This window comes from Thalia democratica, chromosome 4 (assembly GCF_965202585.1).
Source record: "Thalia democratica chromosome 4, ktThaDemo2.hap1.1, whole genome shotgun sequence".
NCBI lineage: Eukaryota > Metazoa > Chordata > Thaliacea > Salpida > Salpidae > Thalia > Thalia democratica.
In genome coordinates this window covers 74693179-74710137 of record NC_139168.1, presented here as the reverse complement: position 1 = coordinate 74710137, position 16959 = coordinate 74693179, and the positions used below count along the sequence as shown (strand labels likewise).

Genomic DNA, 16959 nt, shown 5'->3' with positions numbered 1-16959 from the left:
ATCAGTTTAGTAGTACGTTGTTTTATTCAGTTCATTTGTCAAGATTGTTTCCAATTTAAACTCAGTTGAACCGTTATTCATTTTGTTCAAATATCTGTTTATTATTGTTTTTAATAAACTTAACTCGTTAGATGTTTTTATAAAAAAAAGTAGTTTAGTTCTTAAATTTTTCAATTAATTTATGTGATGTTAACTAAATAAATAAAAGGAAAACAACACAGTTTAAATACTTTGTTATTGTTTATTGAAACGTTGAAAAACATCAAATTAATAATACTATTTTTATTAAATGATTATCAAACTAAGAAAAAAACTGTCAAGTACTGTGACATTTTAAATATATATATACATAAAACAGTTTATTATTACATTATAAACTTGAAAAACATGATGATTTATTGTGACCACAAATTTGTTTTTATATGAAAAATATTATACTAACAAATAAACTGATAGATTATTCTGGCTTGAGTTATAAATATTGAAAATTAATATGTGGATTTATTATAAGATGAACAATAAGAATAATCTTAAATAAACTATTACTCAAAACAGATGGATTTGACGAAGCAAAAGAAATACTTTAAATGTTGAACTCATTTTTTGCTTGTTTTTAAAACATATTAAAGCAAGACACATTAATCATTCTTTTATCTGCCAAGTTTGATATTTGTTGAAAAGTGGATTTTCAAAACTAAAGAAAAAAAAGAAGAAAATATCGATGATTATAAAAAATATAATCATAAAAACTTATAAAATACCACAAAACTTGAACTAGAGATTACCAAAAACACTTCAAAAACTTCTAACTTTGTTTGTTTTTGTATAATTTAGTTTTCATTATTTCACTGTCGGGTTTATAACAAAAGTTTTTCAATATTTAGAAATCATGTGAGAAATTAATAATACTATTAAAAACACTTGAAAATTTGCCAAAACAATTTATTTGTTTTTCACAAAATATTACAAATTCACAAACTAAAATTACTACTAAACGTGTGTTCACTTATAATTTGGAAGGAGCAATTTTAATAACATTGTCATGAGTTTTTTCACTCGAGTACGTAAGGTTACGTGCTTTCGTGGCTTTTTAAAGACTTTGAACTGATTAGTTGAGTAAATTGTGTTGAATAACATTTTTCCAAAGTACATAAATTGATACAAGCAATAAGCTTTGTTTTAAAATTTTTAACAACTAAAAAACAAACTTATATTATAGATTGACTGATTTAATTTACTGTTAATTACAGCTGTTTTATCTACTTATATATTTTATAGTTGTTAAATACTTTTCTTAATAAAGTTGTATATTGTTATTATTATTAAAACAATAAAAGGTTCAAAGTATTTTCTGTAGTTTTTCTCTCAATGAGTTAGCGAAAGTTAAAAGCACAAAACATAACAAAAAACAAAATTATGTATTTTAGTAATTTTGATTTAGAACTGACTGTTCTTTTCTTTCTTATTTATGTAAGTTTTTCTCTAAAATATATAATTGTAATTTTACGAAAATATAACAAATGAAATAAACCTATAAGCTCTTTATGTTCAAGTCTTTTAACGAACTTTTGAAGATTCTTTATTATTATAAAATTTACAAGTTAATGGTTTAGTTATGTTAATAAATAGTTTTCGGCCTAGATTATTACAGTAAAGTTAAAAGTTTCTAAAATGTTAAAGTAATGTTACTTTAAAAGCATTAAAACAATAAATAATCTGAATAATATATCATATCCGACGTAATATTAAATCATCATAATCTTAAACTAATACTTTTTTTAATTAATGGTTTAATTATGTTAATAAATAGTTTTCGGCCTAGATTACTACAGTAAAGTTAAAAGTTTCTAAAATGTTAAAGTAATGTTACTTTAAAAGCATTAAAACAATAAATAATCTGAATAATATATCATATCCGACGTAATATTAAATCATCATAATCTTAAACTAATACTTTTTTTAAGTTTTTTCATTTCAACTGCTCTGGGAACGTCAAGATAAAACATATGGAACAAAAACCACTAATAAGCCATGATTTAATTTTACTACAAAAACCTTTCAGTTTTACTTGTTTTATCCTAAACGTGTAATTGAATTTTCTGTATAAACGTGACAATCGAAAGTAAGATAAAACAGTCAAACCAGTATTTTCACATTTATGATTGACTTTAAACCATCGACTTGTACATTAACACATTATAAACTAAGAATAGTATTGATTTTTTATAGATAAAATTTTTAAAATACTACAACAGACTATGAAATAATTTAATGTTTAACATTAACCTAATTTCTTCATTTAATAATTTAAGCTAATTTTATGATCAAGAAAAATATTTTTTTTATGATAAAAGTCTAAATAAAACATGAAAGTAGATTCTTTTTTTAAAGTACAAAATTCCTCTAAAAGACACTGTAGACTTAAAAAAAATAAAACAAAAGGTTAATTATCAACCATATTTTTTTGTTAAAACAAAGCTTTGTTTTAAAAAAAATTAATTATTTTTGAAACTTTTCAAATTTTTATAGATTATAAATTACATCATAAATCTTCACTATTGATTTTTCAATAAAATTAAATCTAAATTTCAATCATTATTGCTTTTATTTTTATTTCAAAATTATCAACATAGTTCTGTTTTTTTTATAAACAAAATAAAAATAAAACAATATAGTAATAAAATAGTTTCAAACAATTAAGTGATCACCCAAGTTTGGAAAACTATTTTTATTTTATTGAAAATTATCCATTTAAAGAATATATAAATAGTCTTTTCAAAAATTTTTTCAAAAGTGTTCTTATTAAAGACAATTTGTAATATTAGTACAAAATATCATAACTTGTTTTTATATTTATTCTTTCAAGGCTTTATTATGCAAACTAAGTTTCGGTCAAAGGCTTCGTTAGTTCTTTAATAAAAATCTTATTCAAATAGAATACATTTAATAATATTTTTTATTTAAGGATTGTAGATGTCTTTGACCGAAACTTAGTTTGAATTATAAAGTCCTGAAAGAATAAATATATTAGTTCTCCTCTAGTAGTTGAGATCTTTTTATTTATTTTCTAAAATTGAAAACATACAATATAGTATTGTATTAAAAAGTCTTATCAAAATAAGTTTTTTTAATATTTTTTCTTTCAAAATGTTTTAAATAATTACTTTATAAAAACACGTAGAAATCTTTTCAAATAGGTCAAAAATTGTTATACAAAAATAACAATATTATTAATTCTTTTGAAATTTTAGAAGAACTTTTCAGTTGATTTTTATAACTGCTCTTTAAATATTTTTTACTTATAAAAATTAATGCTTAATTATCTTAAAATATTTAATGACTTTGTAGAAACTTTTTCTTATTAAAAATAAACGTTTAAAACTATTGTTTGACTATTTATAATAAAAAATATAATAATTATTTCAACAGTTTATTATTAACTAAACAATGCATGTTTCATTCCTATATTTGCATATAGGAGATCCTCAGTTGTTGTAAACAAATCTTATTTAGATAAAATCTATTTGAATAAGATTTGCTTACAACAACTCCTTTATGCAAGTATAGGAATGAAATATTGTTTTCTCAGTAATAAACTGTTGAAATAAATATTAGATAAAAATCTCTTTAAAGACATTTAAGTAGATAATTTTAAATTGTTTAATTTGAAACAAGTTACAATATTTTAAAAAAGTATAAAATTTTTAAAAAGTAAATATATTCAAACGTAGAGCTTTAAACAAATTGGTAAAAGTTCATATGACAAAATATTTTCAGCTAATTAAACGTATTTGTCAAAAACCGATATTAAAGTTATAAAACGTAACATTGTCTAATGTCTATTTATAAACTTTTAAAATATTTAAATTAGTTTTTATTTTGCGTCCAAATACTTTATATAGGTCAAAGTTTGATCGACGAGTTTAGAGCGCCACCTTTTTAGAATTTTGTAAACAAAAGGGTCAAAAGACGGTTTTGTTTACGTTTACGCGTTTATGTTCTCTTTCAACTGGTGCCAGGTTTATCTTTTAATTGGTCAGAAGTTTCAGATCGGAAACCGCCAGTCGTGTGAGTTTTAAACAATTTTAAATTTATTTAAATATTAACAGGCCGAGTTAGATATAAATATTTTAAACCAAACTTTGAACTCTTAAATGAGTTTACTAATGTAGTAAACTCAATATAATTTTTAAAACGCTGACCTTTCGTTCCATTTTAAATATCAATATCAGAAATTGTTTAAATATTAACAGGCCGAGTTAAATATAAATATTTTAAACCAAACTTTGAACTCTTATATGAGTTTACTAATGTAGTTATTTTTAAAAAGCTGACCTTTCGTTCTATTTTAAAAGTCAAAATCAGAATTTTTTGAATATTAATTTAAAAGTCAGTTCGTTGAGAAATTGTACTGTTTTTTTAAATAAAGATATCAATTTATGTCAACATTTCAGACTTAATGCAAACTTTTAGCTTTTTCTCACACTCATAAAAGCTCCATCTCTTAATTGGTCGAACTTACAAAATAGGAAACCAATCCTTGACTTTTGAACACGTGTTTGGTTTTGTTGTTTAAAAAAAAATAAGGGTTAATTTTCTGAATTTTTTGTTGTATAAATTCTATAATGAGCATAGAACTAGTAATAAACGTTTATTTCTAATTTTAAATGATAAACATTAATTGGTAGACATAAAAATATAGCCTTAAGTAAAATTTGTTTTGAGTTTTTGTAAAAATGCTTTCGAATAATAAGATAAAAACAGACAATGTATATATATTCAACAAGCATTAGTAGTGTAAAATATGCAGGTTTTAATTAATTTTAATTAAAATAAAACTTAAAACTAACCTACTTCTAAAGACACATTCATTACTATCTAATTATTAAATACTTTATTTACATACCCGTAAACTAGAACGGCAGTCTAGCTTAATTAGTGTTTTAAAACAATAGTATACAATATTTTCAACAAACTTGCAAACTAGGATGACAATCCAACTTGATTAATGTTTTTACGACCCACACATGACCTCTAGTGACGGCAATGTGAAGAGCAGTTTGGCGGTCCTTGTTTCGCGCGTTAATATCGCAACCTGCGAATTAACAAATAACAATTTAGTATTTAGATAAAATAACATTTAGACGTAAAGTATTATAATAAATATTAATGTTTTCCTGGTTCTTATTTCGCGCGATCATATCACAACCTGATGATAATAATAAAAATTTAATTATGTAAGTAGTATGTAGTTAGGTAAAATAAATTTTAGACTAAAAGTGTATAATTTAATAAGTTATTTCTTTGTTTCGCGCATTAATATCACATCCTGAAGTTACACAAAATAAAAGAAACTCGAAAAACTATTAATGCATTCAACTACATGAGTTGTAAACAAAAAAAATTAAATTAAAATTTGATGCTACAGTTCATAACAAAATTTGTAAAAAGTTATACTTTTTAAATTTAAAAATATATTGGCTAGTTTTTTTTTAACAAATTCTTTAACAACTGCAACATTCACATAAAAAAACTTGGAAAATGTTAAAAGATTACGTATCAACTACGAGCAGGAAATTTCAGTCGCATGAGGAATTTTCTTCTCACTAATCAGTTCAAAGCTTTAAAACTGACAAGGCTAATTAGCAGAAGCGACATAAAGTAGTAAATGGGTAGATATACTGTCAGTTAAACTTTAAATGTTTGAGAATTTTTCCACCACGAAAGAAAAAACATTCATCGGCATTGAGCTAAAGTAGCTTTATAAAGTCAGAATGTTTTTTAATGCTTGTAAAGCAGCAACAGATATGTATGCGACTTCAGAGCTTTCTGTTAAAATCTAACTACAGAAAAATTACAATGAACCATAGCGTAAAATTTTACATGCACTTTTTACTGTTTGTTAACTTTTTTAATTATTTCAAGTTTTAAAGATACTCGGTACATCATATACACACAATTTCTTTCCCTGAAAAACACCAGTATAAACTTAAAACACCTCGTATATAAATTTTTATTTCTGATTAGTATTTCAATGACACCTGCTTAATCCGCCAATGCTGAACTAATTTAAAATTTAAAAAAACCTTAACAGACTTTAATATATACATTTTGTATAAAAATTTAAAAAAATATATATAATTTTTTACCCGCTCTGACGAGAATTTCAATAACGCCCGCTTCGTCGGCTAATGCTGAATGGTGAATCACCCTGTTACCGTCTCTATCCTGCGAAAAACAATAGTTTTTCATAAAGTAGTTAAATGGTAAGCTGTTTAATAAATGGGCTAAATGATCTAGACGAACAAATGACGTACAGTTGCGTTATGTTGTAATACTGTTGTTAAAATTTTAAAATTTTATATTTCTTCTTGAAAGAAACAGTTTTACTTGGTTACAGCTGTCTTCAATTAAACTTTGAAATTATTTTTGTAAGATTGTAGTTAAAACCTAATGAAACATCTACAGTCAACTTGATTTCTACTTCAACCTTGCTAAATTATTGTGTGCCGCTAAATTTTTTATGAATTGAACTTATAAAATCTATAATTCAGTACTTTTTTAGAATACTTACCAAAGCTATTCTATACATGTATTAAATATATGAAACTATCATTATTATAATTTTGTTGTACTTTTTTCTTTTTATTTATTAATTAATAACTACTAAAAAGCTTCTTGTTTTTTAATTTTTTACTAACTGTTAATGATGAGTTTCGAAGCGCATCTACAATATTCCAAATCTATGATATTTTAAGGCTACTAGTTAATAGTTTTACCAGATTTTTTTTAATGATTTTCAGCGCTATTTAACTTAAGTGTTTGTTAAAAACCCCTAGCAGGTAAAAAAATTTAGAAGATTTAGTTTCATTTTTAGATGATTTAGATGTGGATGATTTAGAGTATTTAATTGCTGTACAGCTTTGCCAAAACTAGTTGTAAAAAGATTTATTGATTTACAGTATCTGAGAGTATTTGTACAATTTGTAATTAAGCAAGTGTGTCAGAGATTAGTAAGTAAATATTTAAACAATTATGTTGAACAAATACAACATGAAATTAAAAAAAAAAACATTTGTTTTGGTTAAATGTTGCAAAACAGCATATAATTGTTTTTTGTAAACAATTCATAAATTTAAACATGTTAATGTTTGTTTTGTCACTTTAGACGGTTTTAAGAGGTAAGTTAAGAATTACAAAGTTCAAGTAGTTAGAATATGTGATTAACATGTAATCAAACATTCTTTTAGTAGTGTTTCATAAAAAATTAAAATACTTGAGTAATCAAAAACGCCTACTCTCTAACAGATATGTTTTATAACACTTTTTACAAAATTTCACAATCATACTAAAATCTCATTTTTTAAAACTGTAATTAGTTCGAAAAAATACGTACAAAAGCAATTAGGTATCAAATTATGTCACAGGATCAGTTTAATAAGTGTCTTCGCGTAAAAGTCACAGAAACTTGAATTTCTGCAAAAGCTTTATTTTAGTTTTTAGTATGTTAATTTTATAACATATTTGATAATTCATAGAACTTTTATGTATAAAGTTATCAGAATGAATTTTTCTTACTGTGTTGTTGCTAAGGAAACAAAAAAATGTTCAGTTTTTTCACATTTTATTGAAATTTTTTATATGAAACGAGAGACCATCATTTAAACTTTAAATAAATAGCAATTAGTATTTAGCTAAATAACTGTATAGTAATAGAATGTTCATAATTAACCCATATAAAAAATAAGTGCGATATACCATAAATTTTAGTTGCAACTCTTTTTACTACTAAGAAGTTTAGATATTTTTGAAATACGCAGATTCAAATTTACATTGAAGTTCAAATTAAACTGCAATAACCTTCCAAAAATATGTTGCTCTTTTGCTTTTGTGGTAAATTGAAAAAAACATACATAAATTTATGGTCTGAACGTGCCAAAAAATGTTGTGAAGTTTATTGTGTTATTTTTAAATTCTCGGAAAACTGTTGGATAAATCGTGAGTGACATAAAAAACGCCAACTTGTGGGATTAAAACCTGTCGCATTAAAATTTTAAAAATTTTACCTCAATCCACAAGCTTCTAAATATTTGGATTGTTGAAATATCATATAAATTTTGATCTATAGTAATGTCAAGTTGTTTTACTCTTGAATGTAAGTGTTTTATAACTACATTATGAATTTTGCTTAATAGTTGCAAATTTGATTTTCAAATAAAATAATTTAGATTTAAAGTTTTTTTTTTATCACAAATGTAAATAACAAAATAAAGTACACAGGTGAATGATGATCTAGCAAATCTATCGTTTGACTTGGTCTGTGTTTACATTCAAACTTGTTTGAAAATGATTTTTTATTAAATCAATCGTAAATTTAAAAATAAACTTTGATAAATGATAATCTAATAAAGATCAGTGGAAATTACAGCAAAGTAAAATATTTCATTTTAGTTGAAATAATTTTTTAAAACGTCGAGATTATATTTTTTGTTTGACAAGCTGTTGTTAGTTTTTGGCACAGCTTAATTTGAGTTTGTGTTACTTCAATGAATGTTTTCAACATAAACTGAAATAAACTGTTGTTGTTTCTAGGTAAAGATAGTTAAAACCTGAACAAATGTAAAATAACAACGTTTGTTATAAAGTTTTTAAACCAGTTCTTTAATATAAAATAAAAAGTTGACCTTTAGCATACTTTAATATTAATCATTTTGATCTAATATTCATTAGCTTTTAAAAGTTTGTTTAATGAAGAATAAAATAAATTTTTAGAAAGTATTAATAAATTTGCTTCATTTAAATATTAAAGCGTAATTTTGTTAGTGTTTTAAAACTTCTTATATAGATATTTTTAGATAGTATTGGTATGTAGTGTAGTATTTAGTTCGATTGAAAGTATATCAAAGTTTACAAAATTGTTTTTCTTTTATAATTTAAATGAATTCAAAAACAACTAATTTTTTTTTAGACAAAAGTTCTTTGAACTTTAAACTAATTAAATATTATCAAATATTTTCTGAACAGCTTTATATATAATTATTGTATTTAAAAATAAATTTGTCAGGTTTTACTGGTACTCTTTTTAAAATTAAAGCAATTAATCTTTATAATTTTGTTTTATTATTTGTATAAATTCTGATATGTACAAACACTTTTCAAGCTATACAACTATTTCGTCACCTTAATTGTTGTTTAAAATTAAATTAAAGTTTCTAACTCAAAAATTTCTAGCTACACTGATATAAAACGCTTTGCAGCCAATCGCTTTTAAGTTAAAAGATTCAATTAGAGTATAATTGTTTTCAAACAAAGTTTAGAAAAGAAGTTGAGTTCATTAAAACTTAAAAAGGTTAGCATTGAATTAAAACTACAAAGAAACAACTGGTTTACAAAATAAATTAGAAACAAAGGTCAGGTTAAATATAGCAACTATTGTTATATTCATTTGTTTTAAATATTGTTTATTAAAGAATAATTATTGTTGAGTAGAGTAAATAGAATAAAAAAGTAAGTATTATAAAGTTAGTAGATGTACTCTGTTAAAATACATACTGTAAAAAGATACGGATCTAAATTAATTTTGTGACATAAGTTGATCACTAGACTTTAAAAAATAAACAAAACTCATTAAAATACATAACCGTTATTGTATAAGAGAATTAAAAAATTTAAGAAAAAACTTAGTTATGATTCAGTGTTTTATTTGAAGGATTAAATGTAACTTTGTAAGCTTTTTTTATCTTAAACTATTTTGACTTTTTTTAAAACTATCATTATACTATTTTGAAACGGATAAATTAGTTATTTATAATTAATATCTTACATAATTTTTATTAAAAAATAGTAAAGATGTTAACATGTATTTAATAACATTAAACAAAACAAAACGAACTCAATATCTACATTATTTAATGCTATAAATACTAAAATACACTAACTAAAAAACAAAGCACTAAAAGAACATATTATAAGGTTAAAGGACATAAAAATATCTAATTTTGAAAGTACATATGAAAAATTTTACCTCATTTTCTAGGTCAGCATCTTTACCGATGAGAAACAAAACAACATCAGTGTGACCGTTCATGCATGCAACTTGTAGTGCAGTATTTCCATTAGACTGGGTATTGACCTGAAAATATATATATAAATATCCATACATGCGTCTTGTAAGGCTGTATTCCTGTTTGTTTGAGTTTTACCTTATAATGGATTTAATATAGTTATAATAAATATTTATTGGTCATATATGCTTTTTGTAAGCTTATGTTCTCATTAGACTGGATGCTTACTTAAAAAGAATAATAACTACAGTTCCCGAACAAATACTCAAATATCAAGGTTTAGTAACAATTACAATATAAAACTAATAGTGTATTGTATTTAAAAATAAAACTATTTTGTTTTGATTTCGCGTTGACTTAAAATATTTTATAATAATGTTTTATTTTTAAATAGCTACTTGTAAACATTTGTTTCATACATTTCTAAGCTCCTATTTTTTAATTATAAAATTTATGTTTTATTTTCATCAACTTATCTAAACAGACGACTTTTAAAACTTGAATACTAAGTACTTTTTAAACAAATTTTCTATATTTTTTAGAAAAACTATAAAGAGGTTTATAGTCTAAAAACAAGTTAGTAATGCATTATAATAAAAATATCATTTGTACAATCGTACTTTTTATCAATAAGTTCATATCTAAAGAAAATGATTTATACTACTTGTACATAAAAATATTTTAATTTATTTTTGCATTACTAATAATTTATATCTTATTTTTGATATATAAAATGAATTTAATGTTACTTGAACTTAATGTTATTTAAAACAGCTCACAAAAGTTATTCTAAAATAAAAAAGTTCGTGTGTGAAAGTTTTAGAAATTATTCGGTGACCTTATACAAGACAATACGTGTTTATCTAATGTTGAGTTCACGGTAGGATAGCATTTTACAATGGATGTTTTTATTATATAAAATTTCAGAATAAACGCTTTTAGATACCGGTGCAAGCTAACTGAAGTTTATTTAACAAAAAAAAAATTATTTTAATTATAATATAAAAGTGTTATACTTACAACCCCCTCAAAAAGAAATTAGTTATAAAGTTCTTTGTATATACTGCATTAAAAAAACATAAATGTATAAAATACAACAGGGCAGTTTTAGGTTTTAGTTGTCATTCAACAGAAAAAAGCATAAAAGTTATATTTTGAAAAAAACTAAAGTAAACTAAAACTAAGTAGAAATTTTTGAGTAGCTAGTTATATTTTTATTTAACCTGTTAACTAATCATAAAAACATTACAAACTTTGAAGTAGTGTTTAGTATAAACCAAAATTTTTTATAATGCTAATGAATCAGTTCTAAATGTTTGTTCATAATTAAAAGAAAAATTAAAATATTTGAACTTTTACAAAGGTTTGTGTCAATAAACAGTTACGTAATTATATATAAAAAGTGACTTGAATGATTTATCATAACATTTTATTTACTCTTGTTTAATCTTAATTGTATGGTTGAATAGTACAGTAATTTAAACTTAACCAAGGAATTAAAATACTTGTTCAATGAGTCAGTAGAAGTTTAAATTCTTGAAACTTATATAAAATACTCTTGAATGTTGAAATCTAGTTTCTCAAACTTCAACGTAATCAATGTCAGTATATAACTATAAAAAATTTCTAATTAATCATGTTGTATAACACTAACCTTATTTGAACTGAATGTTATGCTAAATTGATTTACTGGTATGAACAAGACATAAAATAGTCAGAGAATTGAAATTTTTGTTTTATAAATCAGTTAGTTATAAATTAAATCATTCTTTATAAGTCTGAAAATTCATTGTTCGTCTGTTCAAGTATGTATTCAAAATTTTCTCGGATTTTCTTTATTTTAATTTTTAAGCTTATCTATGTCTGAAGCGTTTTGTAGTGAGTCATTACTTATGTAGGTAGTAAAAGCTTATTTTTTAATTTTATTAAGCATTATGCTCCTCAGAAGCATGTATACCAAAACTAGACTTGACAAACTAAGTTTCTGAGAGCTTAACGAACTAGTTTTACAGACGAATACAGACGTTTCTTTTATGAACCACTTTAAGTTAAATATGTGGAAAAACTGTCTGATGAGTATAGTATATCTACATGTGAAGTAGAAAAAAAGAAACTGAAAGCTAGTAAAAAGAAATAACTAGTATTAGTTTCAATTCCAGCATACATTTGAAAAGTAAATAAAAGATTTTTAAACTACTTTATTGTTATAAAGACTTTGTAGAATTTAATTTTTAATGATTCAATAATGCAAAAGTGTAATTTAAAATGAATCTGAGCGGCCAGACTGATATTTTATAAGAAATATGAATAACTTTTTTACAATTAAATTAAGAGGTTCAAGACTTATATTTTTTGCACTAAAGTATAACGATACAAGTGTAAGAAATCGGAGATTTCACAATATATTTTCGAAACCTTAATCTATGACAACCACGCTGCGTAGATATATCTTCAAATTTATCAAATTTTTATTTATTTATTTAACAAAATTAGTTTGTATATGGTTTTTTAAAACAAAAGTTTTGATATATAAACACAGTTTTTGTGTTTATAACTTTCACATGGTTATTACCAAAAACATTTTTTTAAACATTTGAAATTATAATACTTTCTTGACCACTTAATTATGTGTAAAAAAGTTTTATAAATTGGAATTAGAGGTTTTAAACAAATAAAACGTTTCCCTAATTTAGGATACATCACAAGATAAATAAATAGCTTGTAATGACTATATAAACATTACATGATTTACCATCTTACTCTAACTTTAGTAAAAAATAATTCAACGAACGAATACGTGAGATAAAATTTAAGAAAACAAATTTATGTGTTTTTACTCTATGTTATCACCTAGCGGATAAAGGTTAAAAAGTTTGCAAATAAAACTTAAGTTTTTTTAACTTAATGTGATACTTTTAAGTGATCCATTTCAGATATTTTCATAAGTATATATCTGCATTCTAAGATGACATAAGCAAAATATTTAAACTTAGATTTGTTTGAAAATTATAAAAATTATTAACTTAAAGTTATCTTAAAATAGTCTAAAAAGCTAAGGCGCGTTATGAAATCATATTTTGAACTAAATCAAACATTTTTGTATCATATTTATACGTTCTGTTAAATTTTGTTTGCAGTTTCAAGACAGTTACAATAATTATAACAGTATTAAAGTAAATAGTGGAGGTTTATACTATCTGCATCCCGTATTATGTCATCATGCTTAATATAAAAAAAAATAATTAAATAATAATTCCATTTTTTGAATATCTTATATGCCAACATATGTGTTTGTAAATTCTAAACAGTTAAGTAAATAGGTAAATGTTTTTAATAATTAACAATAACAAACATCAGCTTCAGGCCTCTTTAGTATTTCCTCAACCATCTGAAGATCTCCTATCCCGACAGCTTTTACAAGTTCCTCATGGATGTCCACACACTCGTGAGATTCAAAATATTCTTTTAATAGGTGAGATAAGCGCTCTGTAGAAGGGTATTGTTTATTTACCTGGTTGAAGTATACTATGTGGTGTTGTTTTTTATTCTATGTTGTTTTAATGTTAACAAGTATAATACGAAATATATATTAAGTAAGATAAAATAACTTTTTACGTGGTTCAAAATATTCGTTGAATAAGGGGAAAAGTCGTTGTGTAAAGAGATTACTTTTATTAACAATTTTGTAATTTTACCTATTATAGTTATTACTTAACTTTAAGATATACAGTACACTACCGCTTAAGTACGCAAATTGAACCCGACCAAAAAGTGCGTACTTAGCACGGGTAGTGCGTACTTTTTGACGATATAGTATAATATGAAAATTAGTTGTTTGTTTTCTTTCTTACAACTAGCCACCAAATAATTAAGCCAAATAACAAGTCATTTATTTTAAATAACATTTAAAACATAATTCTAATTGGCAAATTTTTTTAATAGATTTTAATATGATTTATTTTTTCTATAAAAAGCTTCTACATAATTAATACATACATTTAATATAGAAATTCAATGTCAGTCAATGATTTTAAAAAAATATTAAGCTACATTTTGTTTGGTTAGAGGGAAAGTACCAAACTACTTTGTGTTTACCAAACATTTTCAAAACATCAATGTATGTGCATTTAAATTAAATTATGACTTAACTATTTTGTATATGTAGGTTTTTTTAACTTTGTCATCTAGATTTATTTATTTTATAGCATTACAGCTCAAATATCATTATTCTTTTTACTTTTCTGCAACCACTACATAAGTATTTAGTTTGTTAACATTTGATAACAGGACTGTCTCAATCTCAGGCCACTTGGCCTACTCAGGATTACTCACCCTAGTTTAAAAGTTGTGAAAGTATCAGGCTAACTCAGCAGGTTGGCCATTCTACCTGGAAACATAAAATAATCTGGAAAAACTTGATGATTGAAAATTTAAGCAAAAAAACTGGAATTTCTTGAAGTTCTAGTATAACATCCTTTACTTTGTCTTTCTGGATAAGTGCGTACTTAAGGCGTGATGCGTACCAAAAAAAGTGCGTACTTAAGCGGTAGTATACTGTACTTTATCACATTCGTAAGATTCAAAGTATTCTTTCCATAAATGAGATACGTGTTCTGTTATAATAAACTTTTACAAACAATTTGCTGCTATTTCAAATTTTATTAAATAGTAAAACTAAAAGTAAATAGTGTATTTTTTTAATTCTGTAGAGTTTTAATTTTAAATGTTTGTTTTTAAAACTAATATTAAGTAAAAATGACATAACTTAACTGTGTGGTTCAAAATGTTTATTTAGTAATTATGATAGGCGTTTTGTTATAAAGACTTTCAAAATCAACTGAGTTCTGAATCAAAACTAAATTATATAGTAGATTTATAGTAGCACACGATTTAATATTGAGTTCAGCTTATAAAAATTTTTAGTTAGTTTTATTTAAACTGTTTTGTTTTAAGACTGAACAATGTTTGATTTCTAAGTATATATTAAAAAGTTTGTTAAATCAAGTTAGAGATTATAACTTATTGAACACTTGTAATATTTAATATTGTTTTTAGTTTATTATTTTTATTTTGCATAAAGCCTTACTAAATTCGAAAACTTTTAGTATGTCAGCAACTTAAATAAAATTTTGATTTTTTTAAACGTTTAAACCTTTGTATCCAAGCAATTTATTACACATACGTAAAGCTTTGACAAATAAAACGTTTCACCATAGTAACCGTACTAAAAAATATCTAGTATTCGAAAAATATAACATAACACATTTCATGATTATTTATTTAAGTACTTGCAATAAGGCTTACCAAAAACTCTATTCTACTAAACTAAACTGAAAATTAAACTACCTAAGTGATGATGAAATTGTTTTGTTATATTTTTTGAATAAGTTAGCAGGGGAAAAAATTTGTTTAAATATGTTTTAATAAGTAAAAACCAATTTGTTTACCTGCTGGTTTGTCTCCAGTTAGACTGAATTTTGTCAAAGCCAATGGGTTGAAACTTATTTGTTGCACTGAAAATTATAAGTATTAAATAAATAGTTAAGCTAGTGTGAAAATAATTCACTACCTACTTGATAAACTTTAAAACTTCAATACGTGAAACTAAAAGAGGTTTTAAATAGTAAATTATGTACAAAATGTTCTTAGAAAAGTAAAGTTGAATTAATCCAAAAACACATATTATACTTTTTAAGTAGCTAAACAACTGAATTTTGTTAAGTTTAAGTTGGTTGCCAAAAAAAAAACTTTCACTTTACAAAATAATTTTAATTGCAATTTTTTTCGTTGCACAGGAAAATATACACATCTTTATATAAATTATTAAGAATATCAACACATAAATATTAATATAATCAAACTTCTTAAAATACAAAGTCTAAATAAAGAATGAACTTACATCCGAGACTGACTTTTACATTACCATCCAGGTTAACTTGTACAACTCTGCCTAGTTTTCCTAAACACTGTTAAAAATATTTTTAACAAGGTTAACCGATTGTTGTAGCAAGTTATTGTAGTACTTTTTTTTTTGTTTTTGTCGTAATCATAAAAATGAAAACTTTAATTTAATGGAAGTTTTGTTTTTTAAATGTGTCAATATTAATTTGTATGTTACTTATTAAATGTTTATACAAGTTTTGGATAAGAAACATGCTGCAAAATAGAATATCATTTATACATTGAAAGCTTTAATCATAAGACTAGACATGTTCCTATTTAGATAGTCAATTTTTTTGGATTTAATTAGTTATATTGAAGAGTATATTGGTAAAAACAAATGAAATAATTTTGGAAAAACAATTATCAGTTTTTACGACTAAAAATAAAAACTTTAAACTTTTTAAAGGTGTTGCTTATGTGATTAAAAGTGTATGCATAGCAAAAATTCATTATGATAAATTAAAACATATTCATAGACTACAAGAACAAATTTAGCATTACATAAAAATAATAACATAGATTTTTATAACTAAATTTTTTTTATTGGTGGACTTTGCAGTCTAAAGTTTCTTAAAGAACTTTTTATCCAAAAATTTTTGTAATTAAAACTAAAAATAAAACCTAATGACACTTTTAATCTACATACTTATAAATTTTATTAGCTAAAAAGTTCAACAGACTTTCAAACTTGAAAAGAACGAAATGTCAAAATCAATTTAACGTAACACATGAAAGCAGCACTTGGTATCACATATTGCTTTTAATCTTTTTCCAACTTACAGTGCTGGTGATATTTAATTCCCAGGAGATTATAAAACTTCGATATGTCATTTGCACTTGCGTTTCGTGTGTAAAGTTATATTGGTTTTGACATTTAAAATATATAAGAAATATTGACATTAAACTCAGGCTGATAAAGTAAAAGCGACAAACAGCTACGATTATCGAGTAT

At 23.9% G+C, this 16959-nt stretch overlaps 1 protein-coding gene across 1 annotated transcript in view; it reads right to left on the bottom strand.

Moving 5' to 3' along the window:
* The window catches only part of LOC145834532 (E3 ubiquitin-protein ligase MIB1-like), a 77657-nt gene that overhangs the window by 46484 nt on the left and 14214 nt on the right, over positions 1-16959 (bottom strand). The window contains exons 13-18 of the mRNA XM_082941977.1: positions 15964-16030; positions 15512-15577; positions 13417-13550; positions 10025-10132; positions 6150-6228; positions 4977-5095 (exon numbers count right to left, since the gene is read on the bottom strand). Of these exons, the coding sequence (XP_082798103.1) occupies positions 4977-5095; positions 6150-6228; positions 10025-10132; positions 13417-13550; positions 15512-15577; positions 15964-16030 (573 nt within the window). The remainder of the gene's footprint in view (positions 1-4976; positions 5096-6149; positions 6229-10024; positions 10133-13416; positions 13551-15511; positions 15578-15963; positions 16031-16959) is intronic.